This window comes from Hyperolius riggenbachi, chromosome 2 (assembly GCF_040937935.1).
Source record: "Hyperolius riggenbachi isolate aHypRig1 chromosome 2, aHypRig1.pri, whole genome shotgun sequence".
Classification (NCBI taxonomy): Eukaryota; Metazoa; Chordata; class Amphibia; order Anura; family Hyperoliidae; genus Hyperolius; species Hyperolius riggenbachi.
The window spans coordinates 457,321,775-457,335,403 of NC_090647.1; the positions used below are offsets into that span (position 1 = coordinate 457,321,775).

At 40.7% G+C, this 13,629-nt stretch overlaps 2 protein-coding genes across 3 annotated transcripts in view; one reads left to right on the top strand and one right to left on the bottom strand.

Annotated features, from left to right (window-relative positions):
- The window catches only part of SRR (serine racemase), a 35,715-nt gene extending 27,756 nt beyond the window's left edge, over nt 1-7,959 (top strand). The window contains exons 7-8 of the mRNA XM_068270088.1: nt 2,671-2,880; nt 5,633-7,959. Coding sequence (XP_068126189.1) covers nt 2,671-2,880; nt 5,633-5,830 — 408 coding nt within the window. The 3' untranslated portion in view covers nt 5,831-7,959. The remainder of the gene's footprint in view (nt 1-2,670; nt 2,881-5,632) is intronic.
- Nucleotides 5,027-13,629, bottom strand: part of TSR1 (TSR1 ribosome maturation factor) — a 47,642-nt gene continuing 39,039 nt past the window's right edge. The window contains exons 12-16 of one of the 2 annotated variants that reach the window (XR_011026422.1): nt 10,910-11,026; nt 10,542-10,682; nt 7,715-7,789; nt 5,405-6,168; nt 5,027-5,249 (exon numbers count right to left, since the gene is read on the bottom strand). Coding sequence is in view for 1 of the 2 variants with exons in the window: in XM_068270087.1 (XP_068126188.1) it covers nt 5,990-6,168; nt 7,715-7,789; nt 10,542-10,682; nt 10,910-11,026 (512 nt within the window). In the remaining variant the exon portion in view is untranslated. Of the gene's footprint in view, nt 6,169-7,714; nt 7,790-10,541; nt 10,683-10,909; nt 11,027-13,629 lie in introns of both variants that reach the window. The other variant, XM_068270087.1, reaches the window with a different exon arrangement.

Genomic DNA, 13,629 nt, shown 5'->3' on the forward strand with positions numbered 1-13,629 from the left:
TTTAAAGATAACATAATTGAACACAAAATGCAGTTTTAAATGATGGTTTTTATTATTTAGTGAAAAAAAAAACTCAAAACCTACATGGCCCTGTGTGAAAAAGAAATTGCCCCCTGAACCTAATAACTGGTTGGGCCACCCTTAGCAGCAATAACTGCAATCAAGCGTTTGCGATAACTTGCAACGAGTCTTTTACAGCGCTCTGGAGGAATTTTGGCCCACTCATCTTTGCAGAAATGTTGTAATTCAGCTTATTTGAGAGTTTTCTAGCATGAACCGCCTTTTTAAGGTCATGCCACAACATCTCAAAAGGATTCAGGTCAGGACTTTGACTAGGCCACTCCAAAGTCTTCATTTTGTTTTTCTTTAGCCATTCAGAGGTGGATTTGCTGGTGTGTTTTGGGTCATTGTCCTGCTGCAGCACCCAAGATCGCTTCAGCTTGAGTTAATGAACAGATGGCCGGACATTCTTCTTCAGGATTTTTTGGTAGACAGTAGAATTCATGGTTCCATCTATCACAGCAAGCCTTTCAGGTCCTGACGCAGCAAAACAACCCTAGACCATCACACTACTACCACCATATTTTACTGTTGGTATGATGTTCTTTTGCTGAAATGCTGTGTTACTTCTACGCCAGATGTAACGGGACACGCACCTTCCAAAAAGTTCAACTTTTGTCTCGTCGGTCTACAAGGTATTTTCCCAAAAGTCTTGGCAATCGTTGAGATGTTTTTTTAGCAAAATTGAGACGAGCCATAATGTTCTTTTTGCTTAAAAGTGGTTTGCGCCTTTGATATCTGCCATGCAGGCCATTTTTGCCCAGTCTCTTTCTTATGGGGGAGTCGTGAACACTGACCTTAATTGAGGCAAGTGAGGCCTGCAGTTCTTTAGATGTTGTTCTGGGGTCTTTTGTGGCCTCTCGGATGAGTTTTCTCTGCGTTCTTGGGGTAATTTTGGTCGGCCGGCCACTCCTGGGAAGGTTTATCACTGTTCCATGTTTTTGCCATTTGTGGATAATGGCTCTCACTGTGGTTCGCTGGAGTCCCAAAGCTTTAGAAATGGCTTTATAACCTTTACCAGACTGATAGATCTCAATTACTTTTGTTCTCATTTGTTCCTGAATTTCTTTGGATCTTGGCATGATGTCTAGCTTTTGAGGTGCTTTTAGTCTACTTCTCTGTCAGCTCCTATTTAAGTGATTTCTTGATTGAAACAGGTGTGGCAGTAATCAGGCCTGGGGGTGACTACAGAAATTGAACTCAGGTGTGATAAACCAGTTATTTTTTAATAACAAGGGGGGCAATCACTTTTTCACACAGGGCCATGTAGATTTGGAGTTTTTTTTTTCTCACTAAATAATAAAAACCATCATTTAAAACTGCATTTTGTGTTCAATTATGTTATCTTTGACTAATAGTTAACGGTTTTTGATGAGCAGAAACATTTAAATGTGACAAACATGCAAAAGAATAAGAAAACAGGAAGGGGGCAAATAGTTTTTCACATCACTGTAAATGCTTCCAGGGATGGAGTTGTCCTGATTGGGTGTGGCAGGCAGTTCCAAAGTGTAGGGGCAGCATGACAAAAGGCTCTGTCTCCAAAGATTTTGAGGTGGACTCTGGGGGTGACCAAGGTGTTACGTCCTTTTGATCTAAGATTGTGGGGGGTGTGATGCAGTTGCAACAAGTCCTTCAGGTATCCAGGGCCCAGATTGTGCAAGGATTTGAATGTCAGTAAGCCAATTTTAAACAGAATCCTCCATTTTATCAGTAGCCAGTGGAGTGAGCACAGGGTTGGGGTTATGTGGCAATGGCAGGGTTGGCTCGTTAACAGCCTTGCGGCGGCATTCTGTACTAATTGCAGGCGGCGTAAGTCTTTCTTATGCAGGCCTGTGTAGAGGACGTTGCAGTTCCTACCATCACGTTTTTGAAATGTGGAAGGAAAGCCTCGCCAGCACAGGGAGAACACACACAGTTCCTTGTCAGGAAGAATAGCTGGGACTTCAGTGCTAGCTATTCTGCAACAATACGAGATGCAGGGAAACTCGGCTAACATACCTCTGGTTATATTCACAAAACTTCTGTAAAATTCATGTGCACAGGGGAATTTATGTGCATGAAAATGTTATTGGTTTTGTGGAAAAAAAAAAAAAGCCTTAAAGGGAACCAGAGATGAAGCCCCCTCATGTATTTTACCATATATATCAGTAAGAACATTAGAGAAAACACTTACCATGCTGTCTGTTTCGTCCTCACTGCTAAAAGTGTCTGTTAACAGCAGTCACAAGAATCCCAGACTGAGCAATTAAATCTGGCTTTGCTGGGAATGATTATTGCTGAGTCATTATAGCAAAGCCACAAGGGGGCAGGCTTGGGCTTGAAATAACACCACAGAAGACAGACTTAGCTATAATCTTTCTGTAGCAAAGCTAGACGGAGCAGCCTGACTTCTCAGTCGGGGGTTCTTATCAGAGGTGATTACAGTCAGATTACACAGAGAACAATGAAACAAAGGGCAGATTAGGTGTTTACTGTCATGTTCCCACTGATTTATAAGGTAAAATACAAGAGGGTGCTTCATCTCTGGTTCTCTTTAAGCTGGCTTTAAAAAAAAAATTTCAGTTCAGAAGATTTTCTTGTAATTTCTTGCTCATATTCTTTGGTCCCCAGGCAGTTAAACCCAATGTACGGATCTATGCAGCTGAACCCCTTAATGCAGATGACTGCTATCAATCAAAGGTGAAGGGCGTTCTGACTCCTAATGCCCAGCCTCCAACCACTATAGCAGATGCAGTGAAGACAAGCATCGGACCAAATACATGGCCAGTTATAAGGGACCTGGTGGATGATGTATTTGTGGTTACTGAAGAAGAAATTAAGGTAACTACTATTGCCAGTCACCACACTGAGCTACAATGGCCTCAATTCACTAAGATCATGCTGGAGATAAGGCAAGAGAAAACTTACCTCCACACAGTGAGTTATCTTATCTCTTCATTCCTTTAGTTACCTCCTCTGTAGGTAATTCCACAAGCAGTTAATAAACAGCCTGTCTTTAACTGTGGAGTTATTTTAAGGATTGAAGAGTTAACTTAAAGACAGAAGAGTTAACTTTAGGTTTGCCTGAGGTAAAATGTTTCCTGACTAAGACATGCCTCATCACCATGGTGACCACTCTAGAAACGTTATTAAGGACAGGAGATAAGCTTAGTGAATTGAGGCCATTGTATAGTAAATGTATCTTAGATTTTTAATCTGATTGCTCTGCAACTTATATCACGGTTTCACTGCAGACCAGACATCCAGGAACTACTGCTAAGTTAAAAGCAGAGGTCTTAATTTGTAAAAAAAAAAAAAAATTGCATTATTTTGCTAAGTCACATACGCTGTATTGAGGCTCCCCTGAATTTGTATGTGTCTTCATTTTGGCTCTACAATAGGCATAATGCAACATGTAAGCATACACTCCATCAGCCTATCTAAAAATTAGAAGCACATGTCCTGTCTTGGGACAGATAGTATTTCAAACTAATCCCACAAGGGAGCCACAATATACATCTATACACAACAGTGGAAATTTTGACAATGGTTATAGGATAGAGAAAAAAAAGCACTGCACCCTGGCCCACAACAATGTATAGTTATAAGAAACACAGAATCCTGGCTCATCTCCTTAAAGCGGTATCGTCACCATAAAAATTAAATTTCAACAGCAACTGGTCTGAGTGTATTAAGTGATAAAGATGCTAATACTGCATTTAGAACTTTTTCTGCGGTTATGATTTGGAGTTATCACATACTTAAGGAACACTGGCCCTGTAGTAGTCGTGCCAAATAATTGCATGCTGGGGGTTCTTTTTATCTATAATCTATTCCTCCTCTTCCCTTTATTTCCCTGCCAGCATCTTATCTGAAACCTAATCCCCTACTCACTTGTGTTTTACAAGCAAGGCTGGGGCGACTCAGCGATTGGAGGAGACAAGAAAAAAAAAAAGTAAAGGGCAGAAATGACATCACGAGTTAGCCTTAACTGTGGGCAAAAGACATGGCCCCCACCAGGAACAGAATTCCTGTAATTTACTATATAATATTCACTGAAATCAAACCGTGGACAGTATAATACATGTGTTATGCAAGTAGATCAAGTATTTATCTACATATATGTTTTTTTTTCCCCTGGCATAGTATGGCTGATCCTACTGCTTTAAGGATACTCAAGTTTACTCCACACAAAAATGTATTGAATCGGATAGTCCATGTAAATGTAATCTTATGCAAGTATCTTACCAGGAGACATTGCAAGCACACTTAAAAGCAGACCAAAACTTTTAATCTGAAGTGATAAATAGTGACACTTATGACCCCCACAGTCTCTGATGTAGCAGTGGATTTCTGAGTTAAACAACAGGAAACTACTGTGGCAGCTCTGGAGTTAACATATGCAGCCAGCACTGTGAATGTAGTTGCCTCCCCATTCCTCTGTTTTCTGAAACAGGCCAGTTAAAGGCACAAGACATACCTGCTGGGCTGTTGTAGGAAAACTAACCCCATACTATATCCTACCACTGGTGAGTTGGGCACAGGTAGAGCCGAATGATGGTTCATCCTGCTGCAGCTCAAATACTAACTGAGTAGAATACAGAGTCGTAGTAGCTCTGAGATCGCCGGCACCCAAACTACCCATTGTGCAGGCCTTGGACTATAGAACTAGTGTTATAGTGGTTCCTAACTCGGGATCAATGCGGCCAGAGCCATGTGCTGAAACCACTTAGTTTGCCATGTCCCATCACTGCAGAGGTGAGACTACAATTGCAAAATGAACGGAGGGATGCTTATCTATTGAACGTTGGATTAGTGGCAACATCAAGCAGTCTCAGGAAAAAGCAGTGGAAACACTGAGGGCCCGTTTCCACTAACGCAAATCTGCATGCATTTTTGCTTGACATATACAACTTAATGGGCCAATTTCCATTACAGGCGAAATGTGCTTACCCCCACAGGCGAAAAAAAAAACTTGCCACCTCTCTCAGGATTTTCTGCACGGTTTAATCAGTTTCGCGTTAACACGTATGCATTTTCACGTATGCGTTAATGCATGCAGAAGTCAATAATAATGAATGGCAAGAGTAAAATAAAATTGCATATGCATGAAAAAAAAACCTGCAACCGCAGACAAATTTGCATATGCATGCAAATCCGCAGGCTTTTTTAATGCAGATTTGCATAGGTATAGGGCAGTGATGGCTAACCTTGGCACTCCAGCTGTGACAAAACTACAAATCCCATCATGCCTCTGCCTCCCCGAGTTATGCTTAGAGCTGTCAGAGTATTGCAATGCATCATGGGGTTTGTAGTTCCACCACAGCTGGAGTGCCAAGGTTAGCCATCACTGGTATAGGGAAACTGACCCTGATAGTCCAACATGCCTGACTGCACTTTCCCCTCTCCTCCATGGTCAGGCCATGCCTTTACAATTTCCAATATAATCCTTTTCACTTTAGGTCTATAGCCAGCCTAGATAATGTGTCTGTAGTATTCTTTTAGGAGTGACATAAAATGTTGCTTCAGAATCTCTACCTTACGGTATTTTACCCAAGTTTTACTTTTTTTTTTTTTTTTTTAATCCACACAGCAAGCAACACAGTTGGTGTGGGAGAGGATGAAACTTCTCATTGAGCCCACTGCTGGTCTTGGTTTAGCTGCTGTTCTTTCCAAACGTTTCCAAGAGAAAGCCGGAGAATTACAGAACATCTGTGTAGTTCTGTGTGGAGGTAATATGGACCTGAGCAACATAGACTTGGTAATGCAGCCTGTGTCAGCCAGCAAGTGAATCAGATCAACAAGAATGGATTTCTCTACAATAAAGAAAAATAATGCGGTTTTCCTTAATTTGTTATAATTCACAAATCCTGCAAGCTCTGGTTAAGTCACACAAGTCATAAGATGAAATTAATTCTGTTAAGAATATGCAAGCTGGATATTAAATAGTTTATTCCATGTCCACTTCAGAAGGATCAACCTCCGCCTCATTCTTCACCCAGGTCAATGGCAGCGGTACATATGGGTCGTAAGTCCATTTGGGATAAACACGCTTATACAAGTTCATTAGTACAGTGTCCTGTGACTTCAGCTGTCCATCAAAATGGCACTTCATATGTCCATGTGTTCCTAGAAAACAAAGTACAACAGATGGATCTACATCCTAATTTCTGAATGTGTTGCACAATGTACCCCAGATACTACCTAGGTTGGGCTCAGAAAAAACTGAAACTTGTTAAGAGGTTTTATGATTAATTAAATCAACAAACCTGAATGAGTCCATTACTGAGGAATTTTACTGGATATAACTTAAAAGGAACCCGAGGTGTGAGATATGGAGGTTGCCATTTTTTTTTCCTTTTAAACAATACCAGTTGTGTGGCAGTCCTCCTGATCCTCTGTTTATAATACTTTCAGCCACAGACCGTGAACAAGCATAGGCAGATCAGATACTGACTCACGTTTTACTGGATTAGCCATATGCTTGTTCTAAGGTTTTGACTTAGACACTAGGTATGCCAGAAGCACAAGAAATCTGCCAGGCAACTGGCATTGTTTACAGGGAAATAAATATGGCAGCCCCATATCCCTCCCACTTTGGGTTCCCTTTAATGGATAAAATTGCATATTTTACAATATATTAATTTATAAATTTGTCAATATTTGCCCATTGTAAAATATTCCTTCACCCCGATTTACATTCATAAAATGTATCCGTGATGCCGGCTTCTTTACTGTTGGCAAGGTGAATCACTGTATTTCTTTCTACCTCTGAAGTGAGCTGGAACATTACAATCTCCCTGGGAGAGAAGGCTGCATGACATCATAGCTTTGCCTAAACAGCACTGGGAGGGCGGGGCTTCATAGCACTATATAGAGAGAAGATGAAATTCTGATGAAACCAGGATAGTTAACGTAAAAGTGGGTATTCTGATTAATGTATACAGTTCCTCTGTAATTAACCACTTCCGGATTCTCGGAGCGTATATACACGCCCCTGAATGTGTATTCCATGGAAACGGCAGCTCGTATGAGCGGCCGTTCCATGTCAGTTCCCGGAGAGTGTCTCCGTGAACACCCTGCGAGCCGATCGGCGGCTCGCAGGGTAAATGTAAACACACGGGGAAGACCTTCCCCGGTGTTTACATGTATACGGTGCTGCTGCGCAGCAGCGCCGTAGAGGAGATCGGTGATCCCCGGCCACCGATTGGCCGGGGATTACCGGCATCTGATAGGCTAAAGCCTATCCCATCAGGCGCAGGACGGAAATCCGTCCTGCGCCGCTCACAGGGGGAGGGAGAGGGAGGGAAGGGGAAGGAGGCCAGGAAGCGCTGCGGAGGGGGGCTTTGAAGAGCCCCCCGCAAGCGCAAGCAGCCGGCGGCGATCAGACCCCCCCAGCAGGACATCCCCCTAGTGGGGAAAAAAGGGGGGAAGTCTGATCGGCCTGGCTGCAACCTGATCTGTGCTGTGGGCTGGAGAGCCCACGCAGCACAGATCAGCACAAAATAGCGTGGTAGGGAAGTGGTTAATTAGGAGTTGGAATAGGTTCTTAATGTAGGTATGTCCAATTATAATGCTGCTTTATGTTCTAATACAAGTTAATGCTGATACTGTAATTTTTAATTATATGCTACAATAAATAAAAAAAGCCAATTTAGAAATGCACAGTACTCACCTAAAGGCTCCTTGATGTGTCCACGGCGACCCCACTTTGTTCGCATCTCCACTGGCTTAAACCACATGACATCCTCTGCAAAAATGAGTACTTGAGTTAGAGACGGTAGTAGTGAAGTAGTGTTCCTGTTACGAAGACAATTATGGCCTCTTCTAGTGCAGATATTACTTTTAAATTCACAAGATTTTAATATAGAGGCAATTCAAACAAAGATTTACAAGTTATATAAATGATTTTTACTGAAATCCTTTTGCTACGTGATTCTTGAGGTTTTGGATACATAATTTCTGTGAATAATCAAGTACCGTACATACACTACATGCCGAAAAGTACAAAACGTGGTCCAAACACCCATAGCCTCGCAGAAAAGGACACATGAGCAGGATTTATTTTTTTTAATTCTCAAGACAAAGTAAACCACAAGTGTTAGACCAGTGTTTCTCAACATTTCATTGGAATGTACCCCTTTTAAAACCCTGTACTCACCAAGTACCCACTAGCATAGTAAAAATTACCACAAGTACCCCTTGACAAATATATGTTTAATCATAGTACATGATAATTGGTTCTAAACAATGTTGAAGCATTTACGATTGCTTTTAATTAGCTAAAACAGTTATTTGGTGTTGTTTAAATAAGAGGTATCATTTTCTGAAACTCTACATTTGTTATTCTTGGTTAAGTATATCAAGCCCGAGTACCCCCTGGAACCATCAGAAGTACCCCCCCTGGGGTATGCGTACCACACGTTGAGAACCTAGGTGTTAGACAATGTCCAAATACATTAAAAAAAATTCTAAGTTCACTCTAATTAAATCAACATCCTTTCATGTTTGGCTACAGACTTCTGCATTACCCCACCATACCAATAAGTACTAACAGGTGCATAAAATAAAGCGTAGGCTAGAAGCACCCTAAGCAAAATTGTTTTGCTTAGTGTTGCTAAAGTGTTGCTAAAAATGCATGTGTTTTTGTACATAATGAAAGTCTATGGGCCACATATAAAATCACATTTCTGAATTTTCCAATGTGTATTTTTGAAAACACTCAACTTGCTGCAGATTTCTGCAAAACGCATCTGAGACGCACATAATGTTTTTCAATGGAGATGCATATAAATTTAATAAAAAATACATATACTGTATCTTTATCCATTAAAAAATAAAAAATGCAAAATGCAATAAAAACAAACAAAAAGAAAAATGCACAATGGTTTTCAGCCAAGTGTGCTCCTAGCCTTAGAGATACATCAGAACTAGAATATGGGTCTATCCTACTAACCTAGATCTAGCCCATTCAATGAAATCCTCCCTAGAAATGACTTTACTCGGGCTTCCATAGGAAGTGCTTATGCCAATACTTTATCTTTTGTGCTGATTGCACATCATTGTGTTCTTGCAGAAATGCACATTAGGATTCTTAAAGCGGTATTGTCACCATAAAAATCAAATTTCAACAGCAACTGGTCTGAGTGTATTAAGTGATAGATGCTAATCCTACATTCAAAACTTTTTCTGGTGTTAAGATTTGGAGTTATTACATACTATAGGAGCACTGGCCCTAGTGACTCAGTGATTGGATGTGTAAATAAAAAAAAAAAAACTCTGGGAGGAGGGCAGCTAATGAATACACAATGAGCAAGAGAAGGGAGGGGCAAACAAGAGTCAGGGAGGATATGATGTCAGCATTAGCTTGGCAAGATGGCTACTGCCTAGAATAGTATTTTCTGCTTTTCCTTTATAAAATTCACAGGAATCATTACATGGCTAGCACAATACATCTGTTATGTAAGTAGAAGTAGTATTTATCTACTTATATATGTGTTTTTTATTTCTAGGTTAGCATGGATGTCGCTTGTTCTTTAAAGCAAGAGTGTGGTGGGAGTATGCTCATTAACTGCAGGCAGCCCAGACTAAGGACAGATTTCAGGTACTAGCCTGGACCTCGGAGAATAAAACATACTAATCCCCCCTCCTCTCCCCATACTCAAGCTACTATATGGTACCGGGTAGAGTTCTTTTAGAAGTATGGCAAGTCTGTGAATCATCTGTACTTGGCTCTTTACAAATAACTCTTTACCTAAGATTACACTGCATACTGCCAAGCACCAGCTAGTGATGCAAGTATGCCACTTTGGGCAGTGGCATAGCTGCAGTGCTGTATGAAAGTTTAATACTTTCGAATTTTCAAGTATAATATGTATTTCTATTCAGGTCTTAAAACTAGGTAATAAGACCTCAAGTGTAAAATATTGTTCTTGGTCAATTTATAATTTTGGATGCAAGAGTCCTTCCATTGAGTATGTAGGGTGTTGCCCTTGAACAGAAATAACTGCAAATAAATATTTACTATACCTGTTCTGTTAAACACATCTGGAAGGAGAAATGAGGTAATCAATTCCCCTCAGGCAATTTTTCTTTATTGTATTTTCTCCTGGCAATCCTGCCATGCACACCACAGCTATTTAGTGTTCTGATGGTGGACTCATTTGTTCATGCAAAACAGGCCTTTAAATATTACCCTGAGGCACTAAGTAATCACATTTAGTAGTAAGTGTTTCAGATCTAAATAATAGGATTCAAACATATTGATCAAAATGCCATAGTTTCAACAGATTTTAATTAGACTCATTGTTTATATCAAATCTGTTGTAAAAAATCTATTAATGGATGTCCACCTTAAACTCTCGAGTTACTGCCATATGCATTACAAAATGGGTGGCTAAACCAGAGCTTTAAAATACACTTCAGTGTAATCACCAATGTGTAAAACAGCAGTTCAAAGCCATTGAAGCATCTTTTCTCATTAGAAATGACCACAGCATTACCTCTATTGAAGAACATGTAGCGGACAACAGCAGTTTTCTTCATAATCTTAAATGGGTGGCCACTCAGCACAATCCTCTTGACTATTATCCTGTCTGGATTTGCACTCAGAAGGGAACCAGTGGCAACCAGGTCCTGCATCCCTGCAAAAGCAGAAACACTAACTCACACAACACGTTATTAACAAGCCCATTTCCCCACGTAGTCAGTAATTACACAAGTGATGTTTTCCCACTACAGGTTTCTGCAAGATAACTATTCAAAACAATCTTCACTTCAACTAGTACTATCCATAGGTCTATCCTACATTTACACATGACTGGATGAGCAGGTATGGAAACCAAGAACTGTCAGACACCACAATACTTACCATTGCTGCGCTGTTTAAACATCAGTACTGATGCAGGTGGGAAGGTAATGGGAGCGTACACCGTGGCGACCACAGCAGCATCAGAGCGCAGGAAACGTTCTGATTTCTGTTTGTCAGCTAGAGTGGAAAGAAAGTGAATAATACTGAAGCTCATAACTTGCCAAAATACATATAGTTACATGTGAGAATAAAACATACCTCCCTAGTGAACCCTCTAGTCCCTTTTTTTTCCCTCCACACCACTTCACAGTTGGGTGAGAGGGTATTAGGAATAGTCTCTTTCTCAGCGTCCAGACACTACAGTGATAATTAGGTAGCACCCATTACCATCTCGTAGTTGTATTGCATGGAAGGGACAGGGCGTGGAAGCCATTTTGAAGGTGGTACTTGGAAGCTTGGTATTTTTGGGAGAAGATTGGACCCAGTCAAGGAAGGAGGAAGATGGAAGCAGTAGAAGGTTTCATGGGGAGGGGATTATAAGGTCTTCTCCCCTGCCGGCACTTATACTTTTAAAATAGGATTCATGAAAAGGCAACTTTTGAACCTCATTGCAGAATATTCTCGAATCTTTCAGTACTACGATAAGCATTGTAACCACACCATAACAGCATTTTTAGTAAAAGTATCAAACTCTTGAGAAATGTGTAAGAATGATGTCCTATAGGAGAGGACTTGCAAAGGCACAACCTGCTTCTACCTGAAGTAAAAGATAACAAGAGGCCCATTTACTAAAGAACAAACAGGATGTTCGCCTCAGAAATTACATTCATTTTTCTGAACAGCATTTTTCATAATCACATTTATAAAAAAGCGGTGATCATGTGATCTTTGCAGCCCAATCCCTTCTATAAAAAAGAGCCTCTTATTCATTAGCACTTTCAAGGTAATCGCCAAATTATATAAGCTTGTGTTGACCACCACAATTTGATAGTGGCAAACTCCCAGGAAATAGTGGAGAATAGTAATGTCTCAAGCGTCTATAAAAAAAAAAAAAAAATAGTAGTGCCTACTGCATTATTTTGGACATCACATTCAGATCCCCATAACTGTGCACGGACATGGCTATTGAATCTGGATACTATTTTGCATCGGTCCCACGTCCGATTCATAAACAGACTTGGCACCCTAGTGGAAATGTAGTCTGAATCGGTAAGAGGAAAGAGGTGAGTAAAGAGTTAGTTTAGTGTTGGGCCTCATGTAAACTGTTGGTTTGGTTGGGGTTTGGTAAAGGGAAGTTGTTTAGGTTAGGACAAGCAATAATAATCAACCCCTTTCCACACTATTCAAAATGAAACATATTTGAGTCAGGCTTCAAAACCAGTTCTTAGCCTAATTCCACAGAACTGGTGCCCAGACGTGAGAGGTCATTGAGGCCAGGTGAAAATACAGCATCCACTGAATTCTGCACCTTCCAGGAGGGTGGATAGAGAAACAGGTTACATGCTATGGACACAGTTACAGTGGAATGCGAAATTTTGGGCAACTGTGTTAATAGTCATGATTTTCCTGTATAAAATCATAAGTTGTTACGATAAAAATGGCAGTTAAATAGATCATATAGGAGACACACAGTGATATTTGAGAAGTGAAATTAAGATTATTGCATTTACAGAAAGTGCGCAATAATTGTTTAAATAAAATTAGGCAGGTGCATAAATTTGGGCACTGTTGTCATTTTGATTCCAAAACCTTTAGAACTAATTAGAACCTTTAGAAATAATTACTAATTATTGGCTTTAGAACTAACTCAAATTGGCTTGGCAAGCTCAGTGACCCCTGACCTACATACACAGGTGAATCCAATGATAAGAAAGAGTATCTAAGGGGGTCAACTTAGTTAAGGCTCGAAGTGGCAGACCAAGAAAAATCTTGGATAAACAGAAGCGACAAATGGTGAGAACAGTCAGAGTCAACCCACAGACCAGCACCAAAGACTTACAACATCATCTTGCTGCAGATGGAGTCACTGTGCATCATTCAAATATTCAGCACACTTTACACAAGGAGATGCTGTATGCAGAGGAAGCCTTTTCTCCGCCCACAGCACAAACAGAGCTGCTTGAGGTATGCTAAAGCACATTTGGACAAGCCAGTTTCATTTTGGAGCAAGGTGCTGTGGACTGCTAAAACTAAAATGTAATTATTTGGGCATAAGGGGTGTTATGCATGGAGAAAAAACACAGCATTTCAAGAAAAACACATGCTACCTACAGTAAAATATGGTGGTGGTTCCATCATGCTGTGGGCCATGTGGCCATTGCAGGGACCGGGAATCTTATCAAAGTTGAGGGACGCATGGATTCCACTCAGTATCAGCAGATTCTGGAGACCAATGTCCAGGAATCAGTGACAAAGCTGAAGCTGCGCCGGATCTTTCAACAAGACAATGACCCTAAACACTGCTCAAAATCCACTAAGGCATTCATGCAGAGGAACAAGTACAACGTTCTGGAATGGCCATCTCAGTCCCCAGACCTGAATATAATTGAAAATCTGTGGTGTGAGTTAAAGAGAGCTGTCCATGATCGGAAGCAATCGAACCTGAATGAACTAGAGATATTTTGTAAAGAGGAATGGTCCAAAATACCTTCAACCAGAATCCAGACTCTCATTGGAACCTACAGGAAGCGTTTAGAGGCTGTAATTTCTGCAAAAGGAGGATCTACTAAATACTGATTTCATTTCTTTTTTGTGGTGCCCAAATTGATGCACCTGCCTAA